This window comes from Pongo pygmaeus, chromosome 13 (assembly GCF_028885625.2).
Source record: "Pongo pygmaeus isolate AG05252 chromosome 13, NHGRI_mPonPyg2-v2.0_pri, whole genome shotgun sequence".
Taxonomy (NCBI): domain Eukaryota; kingdom Metazoa; phylum Chordata; class Mammalia; order Primates; family Hominidae; genus Pongo; species Pongo pygmaeus.
The window spans coordinates 81,777,914-81,798,495 of record NC_072386.2 but is presented as its reverse complement, the minus strand read 5'-3'; the positions used below and the strand labels follow the sequence as shown (position 1 = coordinate 81,798,495).

Genomic DNA, 20,582 nt, shown 5'->3' with positions numbered 1-20,582 from the left:
TGGTATTTTAATGAAGCTTTGGTGCATTGGGTGCTATTTACACCATTTTTGGTAGGTCATACTATTTTGAGAATGGTCTTTTGATAGGGAGAAATTTGTAAGACCCATGGCAATAAAAGCGCAGCTCAAAGACATGGGACCTCTTGTCCTGCCCCATTTGCTGTTTATGCAGCAGGAGAGAATAGGTCATAGCCAACTCTTGCACTCTAGCTTTCTCCCATACAAACAGTCCATTTTAGCCTCTCTGTCCTGCTTGCTATGTAAAGAGGAGGCCAGTGCTTGGCATAACTGTTCTGGTAGCGATGCTTGTTACAACTCATGATGAAATGCCCCAACGCAAGTGAGGACACAGCTGCCCACCCTGGTGCTAGAAGGTAAGGTGAGTCCTCTAGGAGTACGTCTGCCAGGATGCATTTTCATTCCGCAGCCTTGATGAATGGGACGAGGCTTTGTTGTGACTGTTTTTTAAGCAGTCCCCCAGGGAATCACTGACAATACCTATTTCTTAGTGAAAAGTTTCAAGCTCCCCTCCTCTCTTTTGTGAGGCAATATAAAATCCATCGTCCAAATGAAAGATACTTTTCACAATAGCCTTTATTGCCTGCAGACTTACATGTATAGTCCTTTAAACAATTAACTGTTTAGAAAATGGTTGTTTCTCTCAACCCTTGAGCCAGTTATTCCACGCTGGTAAGACCCTTTCACAGAAATGTAACAAGGTGCATTTTATAGAAAACATCTAATTAAATCACCAGTTTCATGCTTTTAAATTGTATCTACAAGTGCAAAACCGCAACACCCAAATGTTTTTAGTATCTAAGTCAGATATCCAAAGGTTAGCTACATAATCAGAAATGCGCACACCACTGTTCTGATAATAAAGGCACATTTTCCAATAACCAATTATAACAAGAAGTGCAGCATTACCTAAATTGGGTGTGTCATCTTCCCCTCCTGGGTCACAGGATGACACCTGGGGATGCGATGCTGTGCCTGCCCTTGGCAATCCCAGGAGCACAGAAATGCACCAGACAGATCATGAAGGGCTCATGCTTGGAAACCACACCATTTCCTGACAGAGTGAAGGAATCCCTGTGGATTCATCAAAAGGGAGGAGGGAATTTAAGCTAATTCTCTTCACCTGCTGTGTTGTCAAATCTCCAAAACATTGACCAGATAACAGGTTTTTTCATTTGTCATAGAACAAAGATTAGAGAACTTGAGATTCGTTTTGCATTTCCACTCCTCAGGGATGTCAAAAAAGCCAGTTCTGTTCCAGCACAAAGTAGAAAGTGGTGAATTGGCAATACGCCAAGACATAGACCGTTACAGCAATTCTTTTTGTTTCACAAAAGTTAATGGAAACAAAACAACTTTCAAATAATATTCATTTGTCAGTATGTATAATTTGCCATCCAAATGCTTTTTAAAAAGTTATTATCTTATTATTATACATTAAATTTACATGGAGTTGTCTCCTAATCCTGGGATTTTAACACCAAATGTTTAATTCTGAATACAAAGAAACATTCACATACGTAATTTTACAATATTCTGGAACAAGTTATATTCAAAAGTCAAATGAACAGAGAACATTCCACTTGCAACCAACACATAGTTGTTAACAAAATTAACCCCATTAATATTTAAAGACGGATTTATCCATTAATGCCTGTTTTAATTGTCACTTGATTTTGGTGGTTAGAAACTTTGGTTATGGTAAAAATGATCACATGAGTGGGAATTCATTATCTCAAAGCTCAGGACCACAGCCCCCCATGTGCATGTTTTTCTGTCTGCAGTATTTCAAGGTGAGACAACAAAATAGACACCTAAAATTGTATCAGATTTTATTCCTGGTGCTTTTTCAGCGAGAACCGTTTTTCCAGCCCTAGGGAAGGAGCCTGTGTGTTTTTGGCCTGAAGGATTCATCAATTCAGAGCATCTATGACAGCCAGGAGGAGGAAAGAAGGGCGGCTGGGATCACCTCCCGCCCCTTCTAGCATCTCTACTGAGAGTGACAACTCCAGGCTGTCCACCCCCATCCTGAGCCTTCCAAGCTCTTCTCCATGCCACTAACACTCAGTATCTGATGCCTGCAGTGCGAAGCCTCCAGAGTCCCCAGACTGACCTGGGCACTCCACCCTTGCTGGTTCTAGTTTACTTGGACACCCGGGTACCTTAAGGCTTGTCACACTCCAACACCTTTGTGTATGTGTGTCTTTATTTCTTTCTAGGTTATAAACTCAGGCAGAGACCTCATACATTCACTTCTCTATCCCACGATCCCAGTACAGGGCCAGCCACATGTTAACTAATGCACAAATGAGGCCAAGAAGCTGGCTAGAAATCCCAAGAAACTGTGCCAAGTATATGCAGCTGCACCTGGGAATACACGAAAGCATGACATCACAAGCACAGCCTCCTCCACCACACCTTCCCTTTCTCCTCCTTCCCCACTGGCCTCTGACAGCTATGCATGGCTGCATGAAGGAAGATCTAAATCTAGACTTGTTTTATCCTCCCCTTCCCTTCTTCTCACCTTTATTCTGCCTCCACCTTCTTTCTTTGCCTTCCCCCGCTGGCTTCTCTGTCATTTCCCACAGTGGGTTCCCCCAACCCCTGTGGTCCTCATGTCCTGTTCTTGTTCCCTTTGTGCTGGATCCCACATCCTATAGCATCCAGGACCATCCTCCATGGCTGATGCCACAGCCTGCCAATTCCCAAATTCTTCACGTTTGTTTGACTTCCTACTTAGCTGTAAAACCAAAGCCCAGGGAGGAGTCCCAAGGTGCACAACACAGAGCCAATCTGCGTGTGCACAGAGATGCAGATCCGTTTTTAATCAATGTAAGTATATGCGTATATGTATATACATATGCAATTCACATTCACAAGTCCTGGTATAAAGTTGCAATTTTTCTGGCTGCTATAAAATGTGCCAGTTTTAAAACTGTGCATTTGTTGCTTGCAAACTTATGAATATGTATAAACCCCATTATAAATAAATTGTGGCTGGCAGATGGCATTTAAGCTGCCAGCAATGGTTGCATGGAGTTATAAATGCTTATTAATTCTCCACTTTTAAATTCACAGCACGGACTCTGGGATCTGTGACATGAAGTGGTGTGAAAACATAATTATAAATTAGAGGGGGGAAAGCCATCAATAAGAGACAGGTAAGGGCTGGAAACTCTCACTAGTGAGTGGTTCTCAAAGTCAAGACTTAAGAGCAGCTGCACCAGCATCACCTCGAGATTTTTTGAAATGCAAATTCTCGGGCCCCACTCCAGACCTAGGGAGTCAGGAACTTGGCGGGGCCAGGCGGGTGGGAGGGCCTGCAATCTTTGTCTGAACCAGCTCGCAGAGTGGTTCTGATGCCTGCCTTCCACTCCAAGTCTGCTTGTCATGAACGCCTGTCTCTCGGCCCAGGGACATCCCCGGCTTAGGAAGTATGCTCAGGTGTGTGCAGGGCCAGTCAGAAATTGTTTCCAGAAACAGCCTTTCATAAGTGATAGACTTGGTGAATAAATACCCCAGCTGTCTCCTTGCCTTGCTGGGTGAACTCTGGGGTGTCAGCTCTGTCTCTCGGGGTTCCCCAGTGGGATTCGGCTCCAGTTGTGCACATGACGGTAACTTACTTGATAATGCACACCTTCCTCGTCAGCTTCCTTCTCTCCCTACTTCCGGGATCTTCACTCAAATAAACTACTTACCCTCAAGTCCTCTCTCAGGGCCTCCTTCTGGAGGAACCCCAACTAAAAGGAAATAGAAACACTGTCTCTCCCATCTGAATGACTCAGGCTTTTATGCATTTTGAGATGGAGCACAGATGTAGAACCCCTGGAGGGAAGCACTGCTTGCCATTTCCATGGGGCAGGGGGCGAGCTTTACATGCAGGCCCGGGACTGTGAGTCCTGTGCTCTTTCCTAAGTTGATCCCCAGCCCCTTGCATGGCTCCAGTTTCCTCTTCTGAAAAGCAGGGCCCCCTGCTGGGCTGTCTTACCAAGCTCCCTTCCCTGTGATCCTGTGTGGAGCTGACAGTTCTAGGTTGGCACTACGTCCAGGAGTGGGTTTGTCCTCTTCATCTTTCTTAGAGCCAACTTTGAAAGTTCCATGGGAGAACCTGAGTATTACTCTGAAACCCACTGCAAGGTCTGTCTGAGTCCTGCAATGACCTCTGTGCAATCTTTCCACAATCCTCCCACTCACTCCCAATCCTACTGTCACCGTCCACAGAAAGGGATTTATGGACAGCATGCAAAGTTGGGCCAGCAAGAGAGAACCAATGGGCACGTTGGGAATGCACAATTTTAGAAAATCATTGCGCTTTATATGTTTCATATATTTGTCAATCCCCAGCACTCCCTCAAGCTGGGAACATGTATAGCCCTGCAGTGTAGAGCATGCCAAGGCTCAGAGAAGTCCAGCAACCCGCCTGAGTCCACGCCGTTCTGGGTGTGCCAGGGTGGAGGCTGGATGGAGATATCTACTCGTGGCCCGCATTGCCTCTGCCCCGGAAAGGCCTATAGTCCGAGGCTTCTGCCCAGCTCAGCCCAACAGAAATGTGTGACTGCCTTCAGGTGGCAGCCAGTTTGGAGGAAATGAGGACCCAGACGTCCATCTTCAAGCATTGCTTATAGAAAGAAGCTACCCAAGTGTCGGATGCTACTGAAAAGGAAAGCTTTATTTCGGGAGCTGGGGGCCACCTTCAGAATCAGGTGGCCCCAGGCATGGAGGTTGGGCTGGCATGGAGGTTGGGCTGGACACACATGTCCACTGTTCCCCCGGCACATGGGCCCTTTAGGATCCACCCTTCCCTGGGCCTGTCCTTCCTTTTAAGTTAGGTCTTTACCTACACACACGCTTGTCATTTCCTGTCTTTATTAGAAATTACCCACGACCTCCTCCACCTCCAGGAGGCCCTAAAGAAGGCCATATATGGCCCAATCAGGCCTTTGTCCATTATCCCAACATTAGAGATGGCCTGACAAAATAGCCGCTCGCTGATCAAGGCTGAGCGGACGCCCAGTCTTTGGGCGCTTCAAATATAAAAAGCAGCAACAGTGGTGTCTTAAGCACAGGATTTAAGATTGAGTCATTTGACTGCGGTGTTTTTTACCTCCCCACCTGATTCTCCAGTGAGCTACTCAGAGGCGGCCTTGGAGGTCAAGAATCAAAGCTGACTTAAACCACAATGAGCACCTCCATGAGAGGCCCAGCCGGCCTCCGCGGGACAGAGATGTCATTTGAAGCACAGCTGATTCATTCATGGGGTTAGGGGAGGTGGGTGGGGGTCTCTAGGGCCACTTGGTAAGGGCAGAGGGGCCGTTTTAGGACTGCTGGCCCCCACCTTGTACTCCCAGAAGACATAGAGTTTGGGGTTAAGTGTTGGGGGTGCCCATTGGAGGGGCAGCAGGGCCCAGGTGCACTCTGCAGGGCCAGGGTGGCCCAGCACAGCAGCAGCAACTTTGCCCTGGAAGCCCGAGGCCCTGGAACGCAAGGCATAGTGCCGTTCCCGCTGCGTTCATTGTTCAGCTTCCCTGCCCTGCCCAGGCAGAGATGTGGCCTGAGGAAGCGTGGGGAAGAGGGGCCCAGGCTAGACAGGGAGGAGGCTCCATTGCTTTTGCCTTGGAATCCTGAGCTCAAAGCACAGGCTGGCACACAGCAGGGCTCAGGAAATGCTGAGTGAGCAGAAGAGCTCTGCAGCCAGATGACAACATGGCCTCCAGCAAGGTGCAGCACCAGCCCCAACCTCAGTTTCCCCATGTGTCTGTGAGGCTCACAGGAATGCCCAGCACACAGTGCTGGAGGGAAGATTTGGGATAACTAATGTGCGCTCTAACCCACTTTACAAATGGGAGGGAACAAAGATTAGAAAATCGCTGCCATCTGCTATGTCTGAAGCCTGCTCACTTCACTGGCACTATTCTAGTGTAACCAATACATAATCTGAGCTTAAAAATGTATATTTTGAATTAATATTAAAAAGAAAAAATTTGACTCCAATACTTTAAATTTTCTAAATTGATTCTCATGCGAAAAATATTATATATATTTTCTATCACCATCAAACTAGACACTGACTTCACAGCAAGAGCTACTAAAGCTGCAGATTACCATTCAAGTCCCCCAAGAGAAAAATAAAGTAAATCAAATGTTACAACATTCACAGCTCCTAACTTGCGTTTCCTACTTTGCTATTGTCCCTGAATGTTATAATAGCATTTTGACCTTTCACAAGTGGGGAATGCACGAATGTTGAAAGAAGGTCATTTCGCACATTTTTCTATGTGGTGCACTTTCACGCACAGGTGGGTCAGAGCTGTGTGTGTCTCTCCAGGGCTCCCAGCTTCCCAGAGGACAGATGTGCAGGGCAGCTCTCAGAGCACCCAAGTCTACGCTGTCTTGGGGCAGGAGCCTGATGCAGCTGCTGCCAGCATCCCCGTGCAGCTGTCTGCTTCTGGATCACTAAGCAGAGTATCCACATGATGCCTGAAGCCAAAACCATTTCAGGAAACAGCAGCGCAGTCTACAGTAGTGTCAGACTCTCCAGAGTTTCAGTCCACTGCAGAACATTCTAGAACACTGACTTCACTGTCATCTGAAATTCACTGGACCCTCAAAGGCAAAGACTCCCTAGAAGGCCATGTATGAAGGCTGGGGCGTGCCCTAACTCATCCTCACTGGTTAGCTCTAACCTATCCTTCCATCTGGCCACACGCACACCCCAAGGCAGAAATGGGGCTCATACCATTGGCATTAGAACTTAGCAGTATTATTATCTGCCAGATTTTTCAGTCTCCTCATAACTCTCCTTACAGGATCAGATTTATCACTATCCAACTCTAAGCGTGTTTAGTGTGTCTTTCTGTTCTGCTGACCCGTACCCTACAGGGTGCTGTATCCTGTGGGGTCTCACCAGAACAAGAACCAAGTTGCCAACAAGCAAATGGATCCATCTATTCTTTAAAGGGTATCTGTGAAAATCACAGGGCAGTCTCAGCCCAGATAGTATTTGAAAGGTATAAACATTGCCAGCTTTCTAACACCAAATGACTCCTCGGGAAATGACAGTATTTTACCTGGAAGAAAGGGAGTCAAGACAAAGAGTGGGGGCGGGCACATGCTCTTCCCTGCAGCGACTGAGAAACCTTGTTGTTGGGACAGCGACCTTTCCCCCATCCCTCATGTCAGAGGCAGAACCTCAAATGGATTCCAGTAACTCCTGGGCTTCTGGCACATGCAGCCCCGGGAGCCTCAATGCCTGAGTCTTCGGGACTGAGCTCTGGGATGGGTGCCTGCTCTTGCTGTCACACAGGCTTCTCCCCTATTGTATAAGGCAGGAGGGGGACTTTACTAGCAACTACCACAAGCAGCCTGTAGTCAACCGCTGACTAGAGGGAGACACAAACCAGGAATTTGCCCCAACCACCCTTCTACAAATACCCATTTTAGCATTAGATACATGAGAACAGGGAAGCACTTGTCAATCAAGATCTTGGTTGGTGAAGCTTATTTTGTGCCATTTTGGCATGAAATGAATTCCCAAGTACTCCTCGCACAACTAGGGTCAAGGGTGGCGGGGTCCTGTGCTCAGCAGGACCCGGAGAAGCTGGAGTGCCACCTGTTCTTTAGTGAAGCTGCAGCGAGTCGTGTGGTGCTAGACACCCCAGGCACGTGGAGTGCAGGGCAGGGAGCACAGGAGGTGTCCCAGGGAGGCCAAGGGAAGATGCCCGCTCCCACCAGCAAGCACAGCCATGCCTCAGAACCAGTATCTTATAGCTTTCAGTGCAGGGCTAGGCATGCTCTGAGCAGCATGCCTTGCGATTCCCTCACAATTCTGTGTTTCTATTCCCCTCCAATTGTGCTTATTAGGTAAAACTGCAGGCTACACCTTCCTAGTGGCATTTCCCGGTGGGATGGGTCAGTTGAATTAAATTTTTGCCTGGACAACTACAGTTAAACTTATGGTTTTTTTTCATTAAAAACATACAGCACAGAACATTAGTCTTACATCTTTCTTAGTCTTAAAAAATATAAATATAGAGGGATAATTTGTACAGGATGTATAGGTATGTACACCTTTAATATGCATATGAGAAATTCAGAACCAAGTTTATGAAACTTGACCTTAAAGGAAGCCTTCCTTTTGAAGCTTTTGAAGAAGGCTCTGAGCCACAGGCAGCTGTCCCAGTTCCAGCAGCCCCGATTCTAGTCCACTCCAGGTCCTCCTGACCTGGTGCGCAGTGCTGGAAGCAGTGCTGGCCAGGTCACTGCTTCCTCTCTACTGGCTGCTGGAGACACAGCTCACTCCCTGCAGAGACAATGGGCAGGCTGCTCTCTAGGTGGTGGTTGATGAGGTGGCTGATACTGTCAAAGACTCTGTCCTTCGTCCGGATCTATGAATGAAGCAAAGGAAAGGTTAAGCACATCTCACAGGCAGCAAAAAGAGAACATGCTTTGCTCAGAATCAGCCAGACCATCTGAACTGGCCCAGAAAGAAAGGAGGAGGGGACAAGGGGCTTCCACCACTTTAGAGATGCTGTCTGCAAAGAGCAATGGCCAATCCATTTCATTGGTTGGGCTCACCTCCAAACTACCTGAAGACCTTTCAGTAACCATAAGCCCAGGCCCCTAGGACTGAGCTCTGGAATGTCCCAGCCCACTGTCCTACAGGCATGGCCTCCCCCGCCTTCACCAACCAAGGCCACCTCACCTGTCTCATCTGCTCCCTCCCTGGCCCTCTCAGGATAGCCCTGAACTGGGCTCTGCAGGCTCCCATGACCCTCCCACCTCTAGGCCTTTGCATGGCCATCTCCCGGCCCAGAATGAGTGTCTTCCACCTGAGCCTGGCCCCACCTCAATGCCAGCACTTCCAGGCAGCCTTCCCTCCTCTCCAGGCATCCTGGGCACCCACCAGGGGCAAGCGTCACAGTTCCCCAGAGGAGCTCCTGTTGCCCCTGCAGTCCCCCACTGGAGAGTGAGCCAGCCTGGGTCAGAGGTACAGGCTCCGTGTTCCTGGGCTGTCAATTCTACAGCCTGCCCATAAACTTTTAATGCCATGTTAGGGGAGAGGAGGTTGAACACTCTGCCCTGCTTGCTGGCCTGCACTGTGGTCCCTGGGGTCCATCAACCGCCTCCACTCTGAGCCGGCACATTCACAGATATCGCTCACACTCGAAAAAGGTGGGGTGGGGCCTGTCAGGAGCAATCTTTCAAGGAGTTCTGGACACAATCTCCTGGGACTTCCATGTTTGAGAAGTGGGAGATGGGGGCAGAAAGCAGCCACCTGGCTAGGTCCATTCACCCTCACAGGCCACCCTCTTGGCTAGCTCGAGGGTCAGCTGAATTCCCTGGCTTTGCTCTCCAGCCTTAGCAGGGGTCTCCTCTCCATCAGTGTGTGCAAACGAGTTTCCAGGAGCCCATCCTTTCATGGGACACCCAGCTCTCCTCGATCTCCTGCAGGGACTCCGAGGCAATGTTCATTCTCCTGTTTTCCCCTATATTCTCTTTTCCCCAAATTCTCATTGTTACTCCTGCTTCCACTAATGTGGCCACTCTTGCCCCTCCCCCTCCATCAACCTACCAAAGAAACATCAGCCTCTGGACTTTCAACCCCCATCCTGCTCCCATCCAAAATCTATACTTCAGGTGTGCATATTGGAAATTCCCACCCAAGGTGCTCTGAGAAGCTCATACCATCTGCTCATGGCTCTACAAATTGCACCTGAAGGAACAGAAAAACTTTGAAATTAGAATGTTTTCCCCCTGCAGGAACCCTCTCCACCCATCTCTGTAAGCACCAGAGGGAGAAGAGCTCTGTGGACCAGAGGGTCTCCTGATTGTTGGGCAGTAAGCCTCACTAAGGATGTAACCTGTTGGGCAAGTTCAAAAGGAAGCTTTTTGCAAGGCTTCCCAGCATCTTTCTACTGAGGTTGTTTAATTCTCTTGGGGCTGCTCAGCATTCCTGCCCCAGAAATACCCCCTGAGTAACTCAAGAAGCATACTTATTTGGAAGCCAGGGGCACCCAGGAACTCAGCTTGAAACCAGTATTGGGGTGTTGCCTTAACATTGACTCCTTACTCTTATTCCTTAATGACTGACACTCACGTAAGTTCTGGGTGAACTGGAATGGATGAAGAGTGATTTAGGGCAGGGAAGTGTCTGAGACAATAGTCTCAATGTGGTCTCACCTCCAATACTCCTGAGGACCTTTTAGTAGCCACAGCCCAGGCCCCAGGCCAATTCCATAAGGAGCTCAGGGTGGGGCATGGGCACCAAGTGTCTTAGGCTCCTCCAGTGATTCCAACATGCTGCCAAAGCTAAGAACCACCAGTTAGCATATTTCAGTATACAGGCTGGCCAACATAAACACACATATATGTATTTACTGACTAAGGAAATAGAGAGGCTAGTTCACTTCATTGCCATAAATACTCAAGTCTGGCTTCTGCCCAGAGAACTTATAGCCAACAGAACTCTCTGTGTGGACCCACCTGTTATGCACTAGAAATGCTGATGGCTGATTAAAACCACTGGGCAGCCAGGACAAACCTAGACTCCAGACACACCTGCAAGGATTCTGCCACAGTGAAGACACATGGAATGTTAACCCCAGACAACTGGTTGAGGCTGTGCATCATAAAGAGGAAATAAAAATCAAGATGAAAGCCTTCATTCTAGTCAGGCTACAAAAGAGACTAAAATGTGCATATACTAGAAATTAAGAAAAGTCTAAAATTAATCATCTAAGCTTCCACCTTAGGAAACTAGAAAAAGAAGAACAAATTAATCTAAAGTAAGTAGGAGGAAAGAAATAATAGATAAAAATTAGGGCAGAAATCAATAAATTGAAAACAGCAAATCAGTACAAAAAATAAATTAAAACAAAAGCTGGTTCTTTGAAAATATCAATAAAATTGATAAAACTCTAGCCAGGCTAAGAAAAAAAGATGATAAGGCCCAAAAAACCTCTAGCCAGGCTAAGAAAAAAAGATGATAAGACCCAAATTATCAATATAAGAAAGAAAAGAGGGGACCCCACAACAGACCCCAAGAACATTAAAAAGACAATAAAGAAATACAGGAATAATGGAATTCAACTTTGTGACCAGTTTATCAGGGTCTTATCTGCATTTGTTTTACAATATTCCCAACATACGATAGGTTTTTTGGGATGTAAGCTCATCCTAGGTTGAGGAACATCTGTATTATGGATGGCTCTATGCTCATAAATTTGATAATCTAAATTTAAAAATTCCTTGAAAGACACAACTTGCCAAAACTCACACAAGAAGAAATAGGCATATATGTATTAAAGAAATTGAACCAACAATTAATCAGAATAGGCAACAACCAAATCAGAATAGGCATATATGTATTAAAGAAATTGAACCAACAATTAATAACCTTCTGAAACAGAAAACACAAGGCCTAGATGGGTTCACTAGTGAATTCTATCAAGCATTTAAGGAATAATTTATTTCAATTCCCTACAATCTTTCTCAGAAGGTAGAATCAGAGAACATACTTCCTCATTCTATGAAGCCAGCATTACCTGAATACCAAATCCAAACAAAGACATTAAAAGAAAACTATAGTGCAATATCTCTCACAAACATAGATGCAAAAATGCTTAACAAATATTAGCAGATTGAACCCAACAATGTATAAAAAGAATTATACACCACAACCAAGTGGAATTTATTTCAGGTATGGGAAGTTGGTCCAATATTCAGAAATCAATTGCTTTTATCCATCATGTTAAAGAAGAAAAATCACATGATCATATCAATGGATGCAGACAAAGCATTTGACAAAATCCAACACCTCTTACCAAGAGATTTTTTTCTTTAAAAAAAAGGTCTTTTTTTTTCCACGAACAATGGAAATACATTCCATGCTCATGGATAGGAAGAATCGATATCGTGAAAATGGCCATACTGCCCAAAGTAATTTATAGATTCAGTGCTATCCCCATCAAGCTACCATTGACTTTCTTCATAGAATTAGAAAAAACTACTTTAAATTTCATATGGAACCAAAAAAGAACCCACATAGCCAAGACAATTGTAAGCAAAAAGAACAAAGCTGGAGGCATCATACTACCTGACTTCAAATTATACTACAAGGCTACAGTAACCAAAACAGCATGGTACTAGTACCAAAACAGATATATAAACCAATGGAACAGAACAGAGGCCTCAGAAATAACACCACACATCTACAACCATCTGATCTTTGACAAACCTGACAAAAACATGCAATGGGGAAAGGATTCACTATTTAATAAATGGTGTTGGGAAAACTGGCTAGCCCTATGCAGAAAACAGAAACTGGACCCCTTTCTTATATCTTATACAAAAATTAACCCAAGATGAATTAAAGACTTAAATGTAAGACCTAAAACCATAAAAACTGTAGAAGAAAACCTAGGCAATACATTCAGGACAAAGGCATGGGCAAAGACTTCATGACTAAAATACAAAAAGCAATGGCAACAAAAGCCAAAATTGACAAATGGGATCTAATCAAACAAAAGAGCTTCTGCACAGCAAAAGAAACTATCATCAGAGTGAACAGGCAACCTACAGAATGGGAGAAAATTTTTGCAATCTACCCATCTGACAAAGGGCTAATATCCAGAATCTACAAAGAACTTAAACAAAGTTACATGAAAAAAACAACCCCATCAAAAAGTGACCGAAGGATATGAACAGACGCTTTTCAAAAGAAGACATTTATTCAGCCAACAAACGCATGAAAAGAAGCTCATCATCAGTGGTGATTACAGAAATGCAAATCAAAACCACAATGAGATACCATCTCACGCCAGTTAGAGTGGTGATCATTAAAAAGTCAGGAAACAACAGATGCTGGAGAGGATGTGGAAAAATAGGAATGCTTTTACACTGTTGGTGGGAGTGTAAATTAGTTCAAACATTGTGGAAGACAGTGTGGTGATTCCTCAAAGATCTAGAACCAGAAATACCATTTGACCCAGCAATTCCATTACTGTGTATATACCCAAAGGATTTTAAATCATTCTACTAAAAAGACACATGCACACGTGCATTTATTGCAGCACTGTTCACAATAGCAAAGACTTGGAACCAACCCAAATGCTCATCAATGATAGACTGGATAAAGAAAATGTGGCATATACACCATGGAATACTATGCAGCCATAAAAAAAGGATGAGTTCATGTCCTTTGCAGGGACATGGATGAAGCTGGAAACTAACACAGGAACATTCTCAGCAAACTAACACAGGAACAGAAAACCAAACACCACATCTCCTCACTCATAAGTGGGAATTGAACAATGAGAACACATGGACACAGGGAAGGGAACATCACACACCAGGGCCTATCAGGGGGTAGGGGGCTAGGGATAGCATTAGGAGAAATACCTAATGTAGATGATGGGTTGATGGGCACAGCAAACCACCATGGCATGTGTATACCTATGTAACAAACCTGCATGCTCTGCACAGGTATCCCAGAACTTAAACTGTAATTTAAAAATGGTATTAAAAAAAAAAACTCTTGATAAAGTAGTTTTTTTTCTTTTTTCTTTTTTTTTTTTTAAAGAAAACTCTCTTGATAAAGTAGGAGAGGAAATTCCTCAACTTGATAAAGAATATCTATGGGCTGGGCACGGTGGCTCATACCTGTAATCCCAGCACTTTGGGAGGCCAAGGCAGGCGGATCATTTGAGGTCAGGAGTTTAAGATCAGCCTGGCCAACACAGTGTAACCCCATCTCTACCAAAAAAATTTCAAAAATTAGCTGGACGTCGTGGTGGGTACCTGTAATCCCAGCTACTCGGAAGGCTGAGGCAGGAAAATCACTTGAACCTGGGAGATGGAGGCTGCAGTGAACTGAGATCACACCACTGCACTCCAGCCTGAGCGACAGAGCAAGACTCTGTCTCAGAGAAAAAAAAAAAGAAAAGAATATCTACAAAAAAACCCTACAGCTAACATTATATCTGATACTAAGGAACTCAAAGATCAAGAACAAGACAAAGATATTCCCTCTCACCACTCCATTTCAATATCTTACTGGAAGTCCTAATATTCCAAAGAAAACCTATAGAATTTCTTTTTTGATTTCATTTTTGTAAACCATTATTGCTAAAAATGTGTTGCCATTTTTAGGTAGAAGTCTCTAAGGTTTCACAGCAGCTTAATTAAAATATGTCTCTTCTCTAAGCTCGGGAAGAACTGCACACTTGACTCTGTGTGGCCTGTGGTCAGAAGGCATCACCTACAGTGTCCAAAAGTAAGACAGTAAGATAGAAAAGAAAAAAAAAGGCATACTGATTGGGAAGGAAGAAATGAAACTGCCTTTGTTCACAGATGGCATGATTGTCTAGAAGAAAACCTGAAAGAATAAAAAAAAAACTCCTTGAACTAATTGTGATTATAGTAAGGTTGCAGGACATAAGGTAAATATACAAAAGTCAATCACTTTCCCATATATCAGCAATGAACACGTGGAATTTAAAATTTAAAATGCAATACCATTTACATTGGCACCCCTGAAAATGAAATAGGTATAAATCTAACAAAATACCTATGAGATCTATATGAGGAAAACTACAAAAGTCCAATAAAAGAAATCAAAGAAGAACTAAATAAATGAAGAGATATTTCATATTTGTGGATAGGAATACTCAATATTGTCAAGATGTCAGTTCTTTACAATATTTATTAAATAATATCAAATAAAGTCTATTTAAAAACAAAAATAATAAATGAATATTCAGCTTGAGAGCACTGGGTGGGACTCGGTTTTCAGGGAGAGAAGCTGGAGGAAGTGAGGTTTTACAAAGAAACGAAAGCAACATTCCTACTCCTAAAACAAGGGCACTTTGGAGCCTCTGGAATGGTTCATAGTAAGGAATTACTTCTTTGATTTGATTTTTGTAGATTGTACTGTGAAAAATGTGCATTGTTTTTAGGCAGAGATCCCCAAGGTTTCACAGCAGCTTAATTAAAATATTCTTCTTCCCTAGGCTAGGGCAGAAATGCACACTCAGCTCTGTGTGGCCTGTGGTCAGCAGGCATCCCCCCCCAGTGCCCAAAAGTAAGGAGAGTGGGGGTCAGGTTAAGGGGTGAAAGAGGGAGAGGTGATAGGGGGTTGGAAGGTGGAAGATAGGAAGGGTGGGGGTGAGAGGTGAAGGTGGAGGGTGAGAGGCAGCAGGGTAGGGAGGTGGGGTGCCAGTTGTGGGGCAGGCTCCTTTGTGCCACATTGTGGGTGTGGGGGCCTCTGTGGTCTGTGGACAACAGCAGGTCTGACTTGTCATATTCATCCTTTCTTCTGGGCCTCCTTCAGGTCCCCAGGTGGTTGGTGGGAAGGTGAGGGCTCCTCCTCTGGCTGTGACACATGTCCAAGTCAAAGCAGGACAAAACAGGGACAGTTTCTGGTACCAGGATCTCAGGGGACACTAAACTATCACCAGCAACAGAATGAGACGGATAAATAATCCTTACAGAAGCCCTTGAAGGGGCTGGCACAAAACCGCCCTCATGTGCAGTAGGAAAAGCAGTGCAAGCCCAGGAGGAGAGCAAAGTGGGCAGGCCAACCTCAGTATGTGGGTGTTGTGAGTGGAATGTACAGGCATAGGGGAGGGGACACAGGTGAGTCCCCCTCACCAACTCTCCACGTCTCCTCCATCAGCAGTGACTAAGCTGGGCACAAATGTCTGTTTGCAGGGTTGTGTGTCTGGGTGGAGCTCTGCCACTGGGTGCGGTACCTTGGTGATCCTCCAAAGTGCCCAGTGGTGGAAGGATGCAGGGGAGAGCCTCCTGCCCTATGGTGGCACACATGGGCCTCATGAGGACACTCAGGGCTTGGGGAGGTGTCCAGGGGAGCGGTAGGGATCTGCTGAGCTGCAGCCCCAGTTTGACCTCACAGGGACATTTCGCACTGAGCTTCAGCGCCCACACAGGAGATGCCCGCCAGTTGCACCAGCCTTCTGGAACACTAAATTCTAGCCGAATCAGGTTTGAAACTTTTGTTCTAACTGTATGGAAAGTACACTCATGTTAGTATTGACTGTCACTGCCAATTCTACCCTAAAAATGATTTTTCAGGAGCTCTGCAGCTGGATAGAGGGGTAGTCTCCTTCTGCCTCAGGGAAAAGCCCAGGCTACCTTGGGAACTGTGCCATCTCCATGAAACCTCCAGGACAGCATTTGATGAGTCACTGCTCAAGAAACCACAAAGAAGTCATCACTCAGCTGCCAGAGTAGGGAGGCCAACACCACCGCACTCAATGTCCCCACAGCCATGACCTCAGTGACCAAAGACAGCACCAGATCAGCTCACAGAGTGGAAGGCCTAGGCCCAGGTCACCTCTGGGAAAGCACGGCTGACCCACAAAACTAACCTGAAACCTGTGTAAAAACCCACAAACCAGAAGCAAAGCAGGCAGAGAGAAGGAAGTACCGCAGGAAAGTGAGCAGTGGCTCTCCCTGAACCCTGCCTGGATGCCGGGGGCTCACCTGCCTTGGGGCCATCCCAGATGAGGCTCCTCTGTCCTGCACCAGGTGGAACTGAGGGTTTCCAGCACCCCTTGGGGCCAGTAGAACACGGTGCTAGGAATCTGAACCTTGAGAGCTGGAGGGCTCCTTCCACATTGCCTGGTGTTGCCCTCTAAGACATTTCTTTTTTAGCCATGGAAAAACTCTGTCACACACAGCCCTACCTGGATACCCAGGATATAGGATTTGGGAATAAAATGGGAGGAGGCCGGCCCCGGAGCACTCTCAGGACTCTGCCTGCCCCTGGGGGCTTCCAGAGCAAGACTACGGGGGTGGTCTTTCCCACTCAGAACTTCCATGGGATGGGTAAGTCACACGACTTGCCGGAGCCATAGGTGACTGAATGGGCTGTGTAATTTCCATATTTCCTTTGTAGCGAACAAAGGCACAATGTCAATGAGAGAAGTCAGCCGGTCCTCCAGCAAACAGAACTGAGGCCTCAGTTCATTTTGCTGAGCAGGGAACTCCGCCCCACTCCACACCCCAACAGGGCTGGACCATGATCTTAGCCAAGACCCAGGGCAGGAACCTGAAGAGCCTCAGGCACTATTTAAACACTTTGACGGTCCCCTTGGGGCTCCAGGAGCCTAGAAGGAGATTCAAGGACACTTCAGTGCAGGAAGGGAGGGTTGGGGGAGGGGGGAACTTCCTACAGTGGGGAAAGCTCAGACCTCCCACTTCCTTCTCCAAAGCCTGCTCCACCAGTCTGGCCACCATCACCTGTGGCTTTGAGGCGGGATAGGTAGTCAAGGAAGTTTTTGGGACGTGGCAACCGTGGGACGTACAGTCAACACAATAAGCCTCAGCATTCACACTGTAGTCCAGCTAATTCAAGCACAGCTATCTTCAGTAAGGAATTTCCCCCTCTAGAGAGCATGCGCACTTTAATTTTACTTGTCCTCAGACTGACCCTTTGCTCATCATAATAGCAAAAAAACACAACCCTGGGTGGAGATTTAAGATGCTAATGAGATGTGACTTATGAACAAGCATGTACAGCTATTGCGCATGTGCACCCAGAGGTTGCACATGCTTATAGCAACACCTCCTTATGAATAATCATGAAAGCCTCCCATAAAGGGAGTCTCCCCTAGTGCCCGTCTTTAAAATAAGTGCATCTTATTTATTTATGGATTTGTCTCATCCTTACCTCGAAGCCTGCCCTGAATTCTCTCTCTCAGGGTGTACTGTCCATTATGCACCTAACTTTCAAAATATTCTTTCTCCGTTGTAATAAATTGCACTATTTTGCATCTCCCTTGCTGTGTGTCTCTTGCTTAAATTCTTCTAAATCAAGAAGACGAGAACTGAGGTCTCACAAGAACCATAAACAGCTTGGAAGATTTTTCCAGGCATGTGATGGGTTTGAGTGAGTCAGCCACTCCTGGCCTTGCCTTCTTTGGAAGGGAGGGCAGGCGCAGGCTTCCTCTATGAGAAGCAAACACTCAAGGAGAGAGGTCAGCCTGGGGCCTCAGGCCCACCCTGATCTTAGCATGAGAGCTGATTGCCCTTCAGGAGTCAGGAACCCAGAATAAACTCTGAGGCCAGCTTGATAAGCCTTATCAACAAGGTCTCTTTGAGTTGCTTACAATATTTTTAATCATCTGAGAAAGTCTAAGAGTAGAAGAAAATCAGATCCCGCAGATCAAAGCTGCCAGCAGCTCAGTGGGAAGGAATCAAGCTCCATGCATTCAGAAAGGCTGGTTTTATTTAGGCCCAAGGATGCTTGGGAGCCTGAGAAGCAACTCAAAAGTGTGGGAAATTAAAATCATTAAGAAATATGCAGCATATTCTGATTTCCCAAATCTGCCATTGAGGCCATAACCAATCTTACTGTTTCTCTTCTCTGCCAAAACGTCCAGAAAACTGCTTGGCTTGGGGGAGGTGGAACTTCTTCCTGGCTACTTCTTTTACCATCTATTCTTACATACTTTCCAGAAATTCAGTAGAAATTAATTTTTCAAATTTTATTCATCCAAGCATCTAGATGATCCACTTCCGTGTTTAACTGGCCATAGACAACAGAACAGAATCAGAAGGTATGACCACATAGAGAAAAACCACTGGTCAAGATATCACAAGTCATCAGTTCAAATCCTATTTCTACTGCTAATGTGCTCTGTTTGCCTGACAAGTTACTTAACATATCCTTCCTCATTTTTAAAAGGGTCTGTTGCCTAGACCTGTGGTTCCCAACTCTAGCCCCTGAAGGGCTTGTGAAAGTTCAGACTACTGCCTCATCTCCATCCCACAACCCCAGGCCCCATTCCGAGTTCCTGACTCAGCAGATCTGGGGTGGGAGCTGAGGATCTCGTTTCTAAGCAAGCTCTCTGATGCTGAAGCTGCTAGATTAACAGCTGGCCTAGAACAGCAGCTCGAGCTGTGGGTGTGATTCATAAGTTACCTGTAATGCAACAATACCTTCCCAGTTCACTCAGCCCCCTCTCATTGTCCAATCAGAAACATACAGCCCCTCTCAGGATGCTCCCCTGATGTGTAAAGGGCATGGTCATCCCAAGCCATTACCCTTGAAGCCCTTTCTCTCCTGGGTGCACAAGCAGCATCCTGTGCATCTTATTTATTTGTGGATTTGTTTATTTTTATTTATTTATTTAGAAACAGGGTCTCACTCTGTCACCCAGGCTGGAGTGCAATGGTACGATCATAGTTCACTACAGCCTCAAACTCCCAGGCTCAAGCCATCCTCCTGCCTCAGCCTCCTGAGTAGCTGGGACTACAGGCACACTCCACCACTTCCTGTGTGCCTTATTAAGTACTGCCTGTCCTGCTCAGTCCAGTGCAGTGACAAGTGAGGAGAAGACAGTTTTGAGCACCTGCCACAACTTGGCCTGCCACCTGCTAATGACACTCCTTATAGCAAATTACTGACCTCTCTGTAAAATGGCTATCACGAGTCCTGCTTCACAGGACCATTTTCAGAATGAAAGGATTAATACAAGTGAAGTAGTTAGTACAGTGCATGGCATCAAGGACATGCTGGGGAACGTTTGCTATTCCTATTTTCTTAACCACACTGCACAGTGTAACCTTACACTGGAGGTGATGGCATCCCAGAAGGATTCTGAGCAGGGAATGGACATCAGCAGAGCCTCCTGCAGGGTAGGCTGGGGCTGTCACTGGGAGTCCAGGTGGGTCAAGAGGAAGAGGCAGCTTACAGGGATATTTAGGGGACTTTGTTCACAATCTGAATGCAAAGTATGAGAAGAGAGGTGTGGTGTGGCAGGGAACCCAGGAGGGGCAGCTGGGGCTGAGGAGGTGGGGACAACACCTTCCACTGCAGACGCCATGGGCTTCAATTGCCTGGGAAATGGTGTAAGTGGAGTTGCCCTGTGGGCAGTTAGAAATACTGGTTAAAATTTTTCCATTAATGACGACACTCCATCAATGACAAAATGATTACATCTGCCCCTTCTAAAGGGTCACATTCCTAGAAGAGGCAAAGCCGTCAGATGGGGACATCTCGTGATTAAAACATGAGTTACCCTGGAACAGGTCACACACACACGCACACATACACACACACACACACACACACACACAGGGGCTGGCCTTTGCCCACTTTCTCACTTCTGCTGGATCCACTGAGAGACCCCACCCCACCTCCAGGCTTGTAGGCTCATGCCTGGATCCAGCCTAACCCAGGTGTGATGTAGACCTGTCCCAGATACAGACATGCTGCCCAAGCCTCTCCTACATTTGAAATTAAGATGTGGTCCAGGTCCATCCCAAACCTGAAGGCTGAGCCACAGAGCTGGGCCCACATCAGCCCCCATGGCTGCAATATGTAAACTAAAAATAAAATTTGAAGCCCCCCAACCATCAGAATGAACCCATCCTGTTAGCCAAGGCCATTCCAAAGTTAACCTGAAAAACTAGGTCAGGCCATGATGGGAAGTGGGGGTCAGACATGCCTCATTATATCTTCCTCCCTTTGGAATTCAGGCACAACTGACCAGCAGTAACATTTAAACAGAGACCTTAAGACTTCTGTAGCAATAAGACAC

General features: G+C 46.0%; 2 protein-coding genes across 5 annotated transcripts in view; one reads left to right on the top strand and one right to left on the bottom strand.

Moving 5' to 3' along the window:
• Positions 1–579: 579 nt before the first annotated feature.
• Positions 580–20,582, bottom strand: part of SHC3 (SHC adaptor protein 3) — a 171,633-nt gene continuing 151,630 nt past the window's right edge. For all 4 annotated transcript variants that reach the window (XM_054502226.2, XM_054502228.2, XM_063649672.1 and 1 more), the window contains one exon: positions 580–8,402. In XM_054502226.2, coding sequence (XP_054358201.1) covers positions 8,274–8,402 — 129 coding nt within the window. In that variant the 3' untranslated portion in view covers positions 580–8,273. The remainder of the gene's footprint in view (positions 8,403–20,582) is intronic.
• On the top strand, positions 2,308–2,982 carry LOC129044345 (uncharacterized). The gene has a single exon (XM_063649673.1). It carries the CDS (start codon positions 2,308–2,310, stop codon positions 2,980–2,982), a length of 675 nt encoding a protein of 224 aa, XP_063505743.1.

Coding starts and splice junctions, on each gene's coding strand:
- LOC129044345 (XM_063649673.1), top strand. CDS start 2,308: ATGTTAACTAATGCACAAATGAGGCCAAGAAGCTGGCTAGAAATCCCA.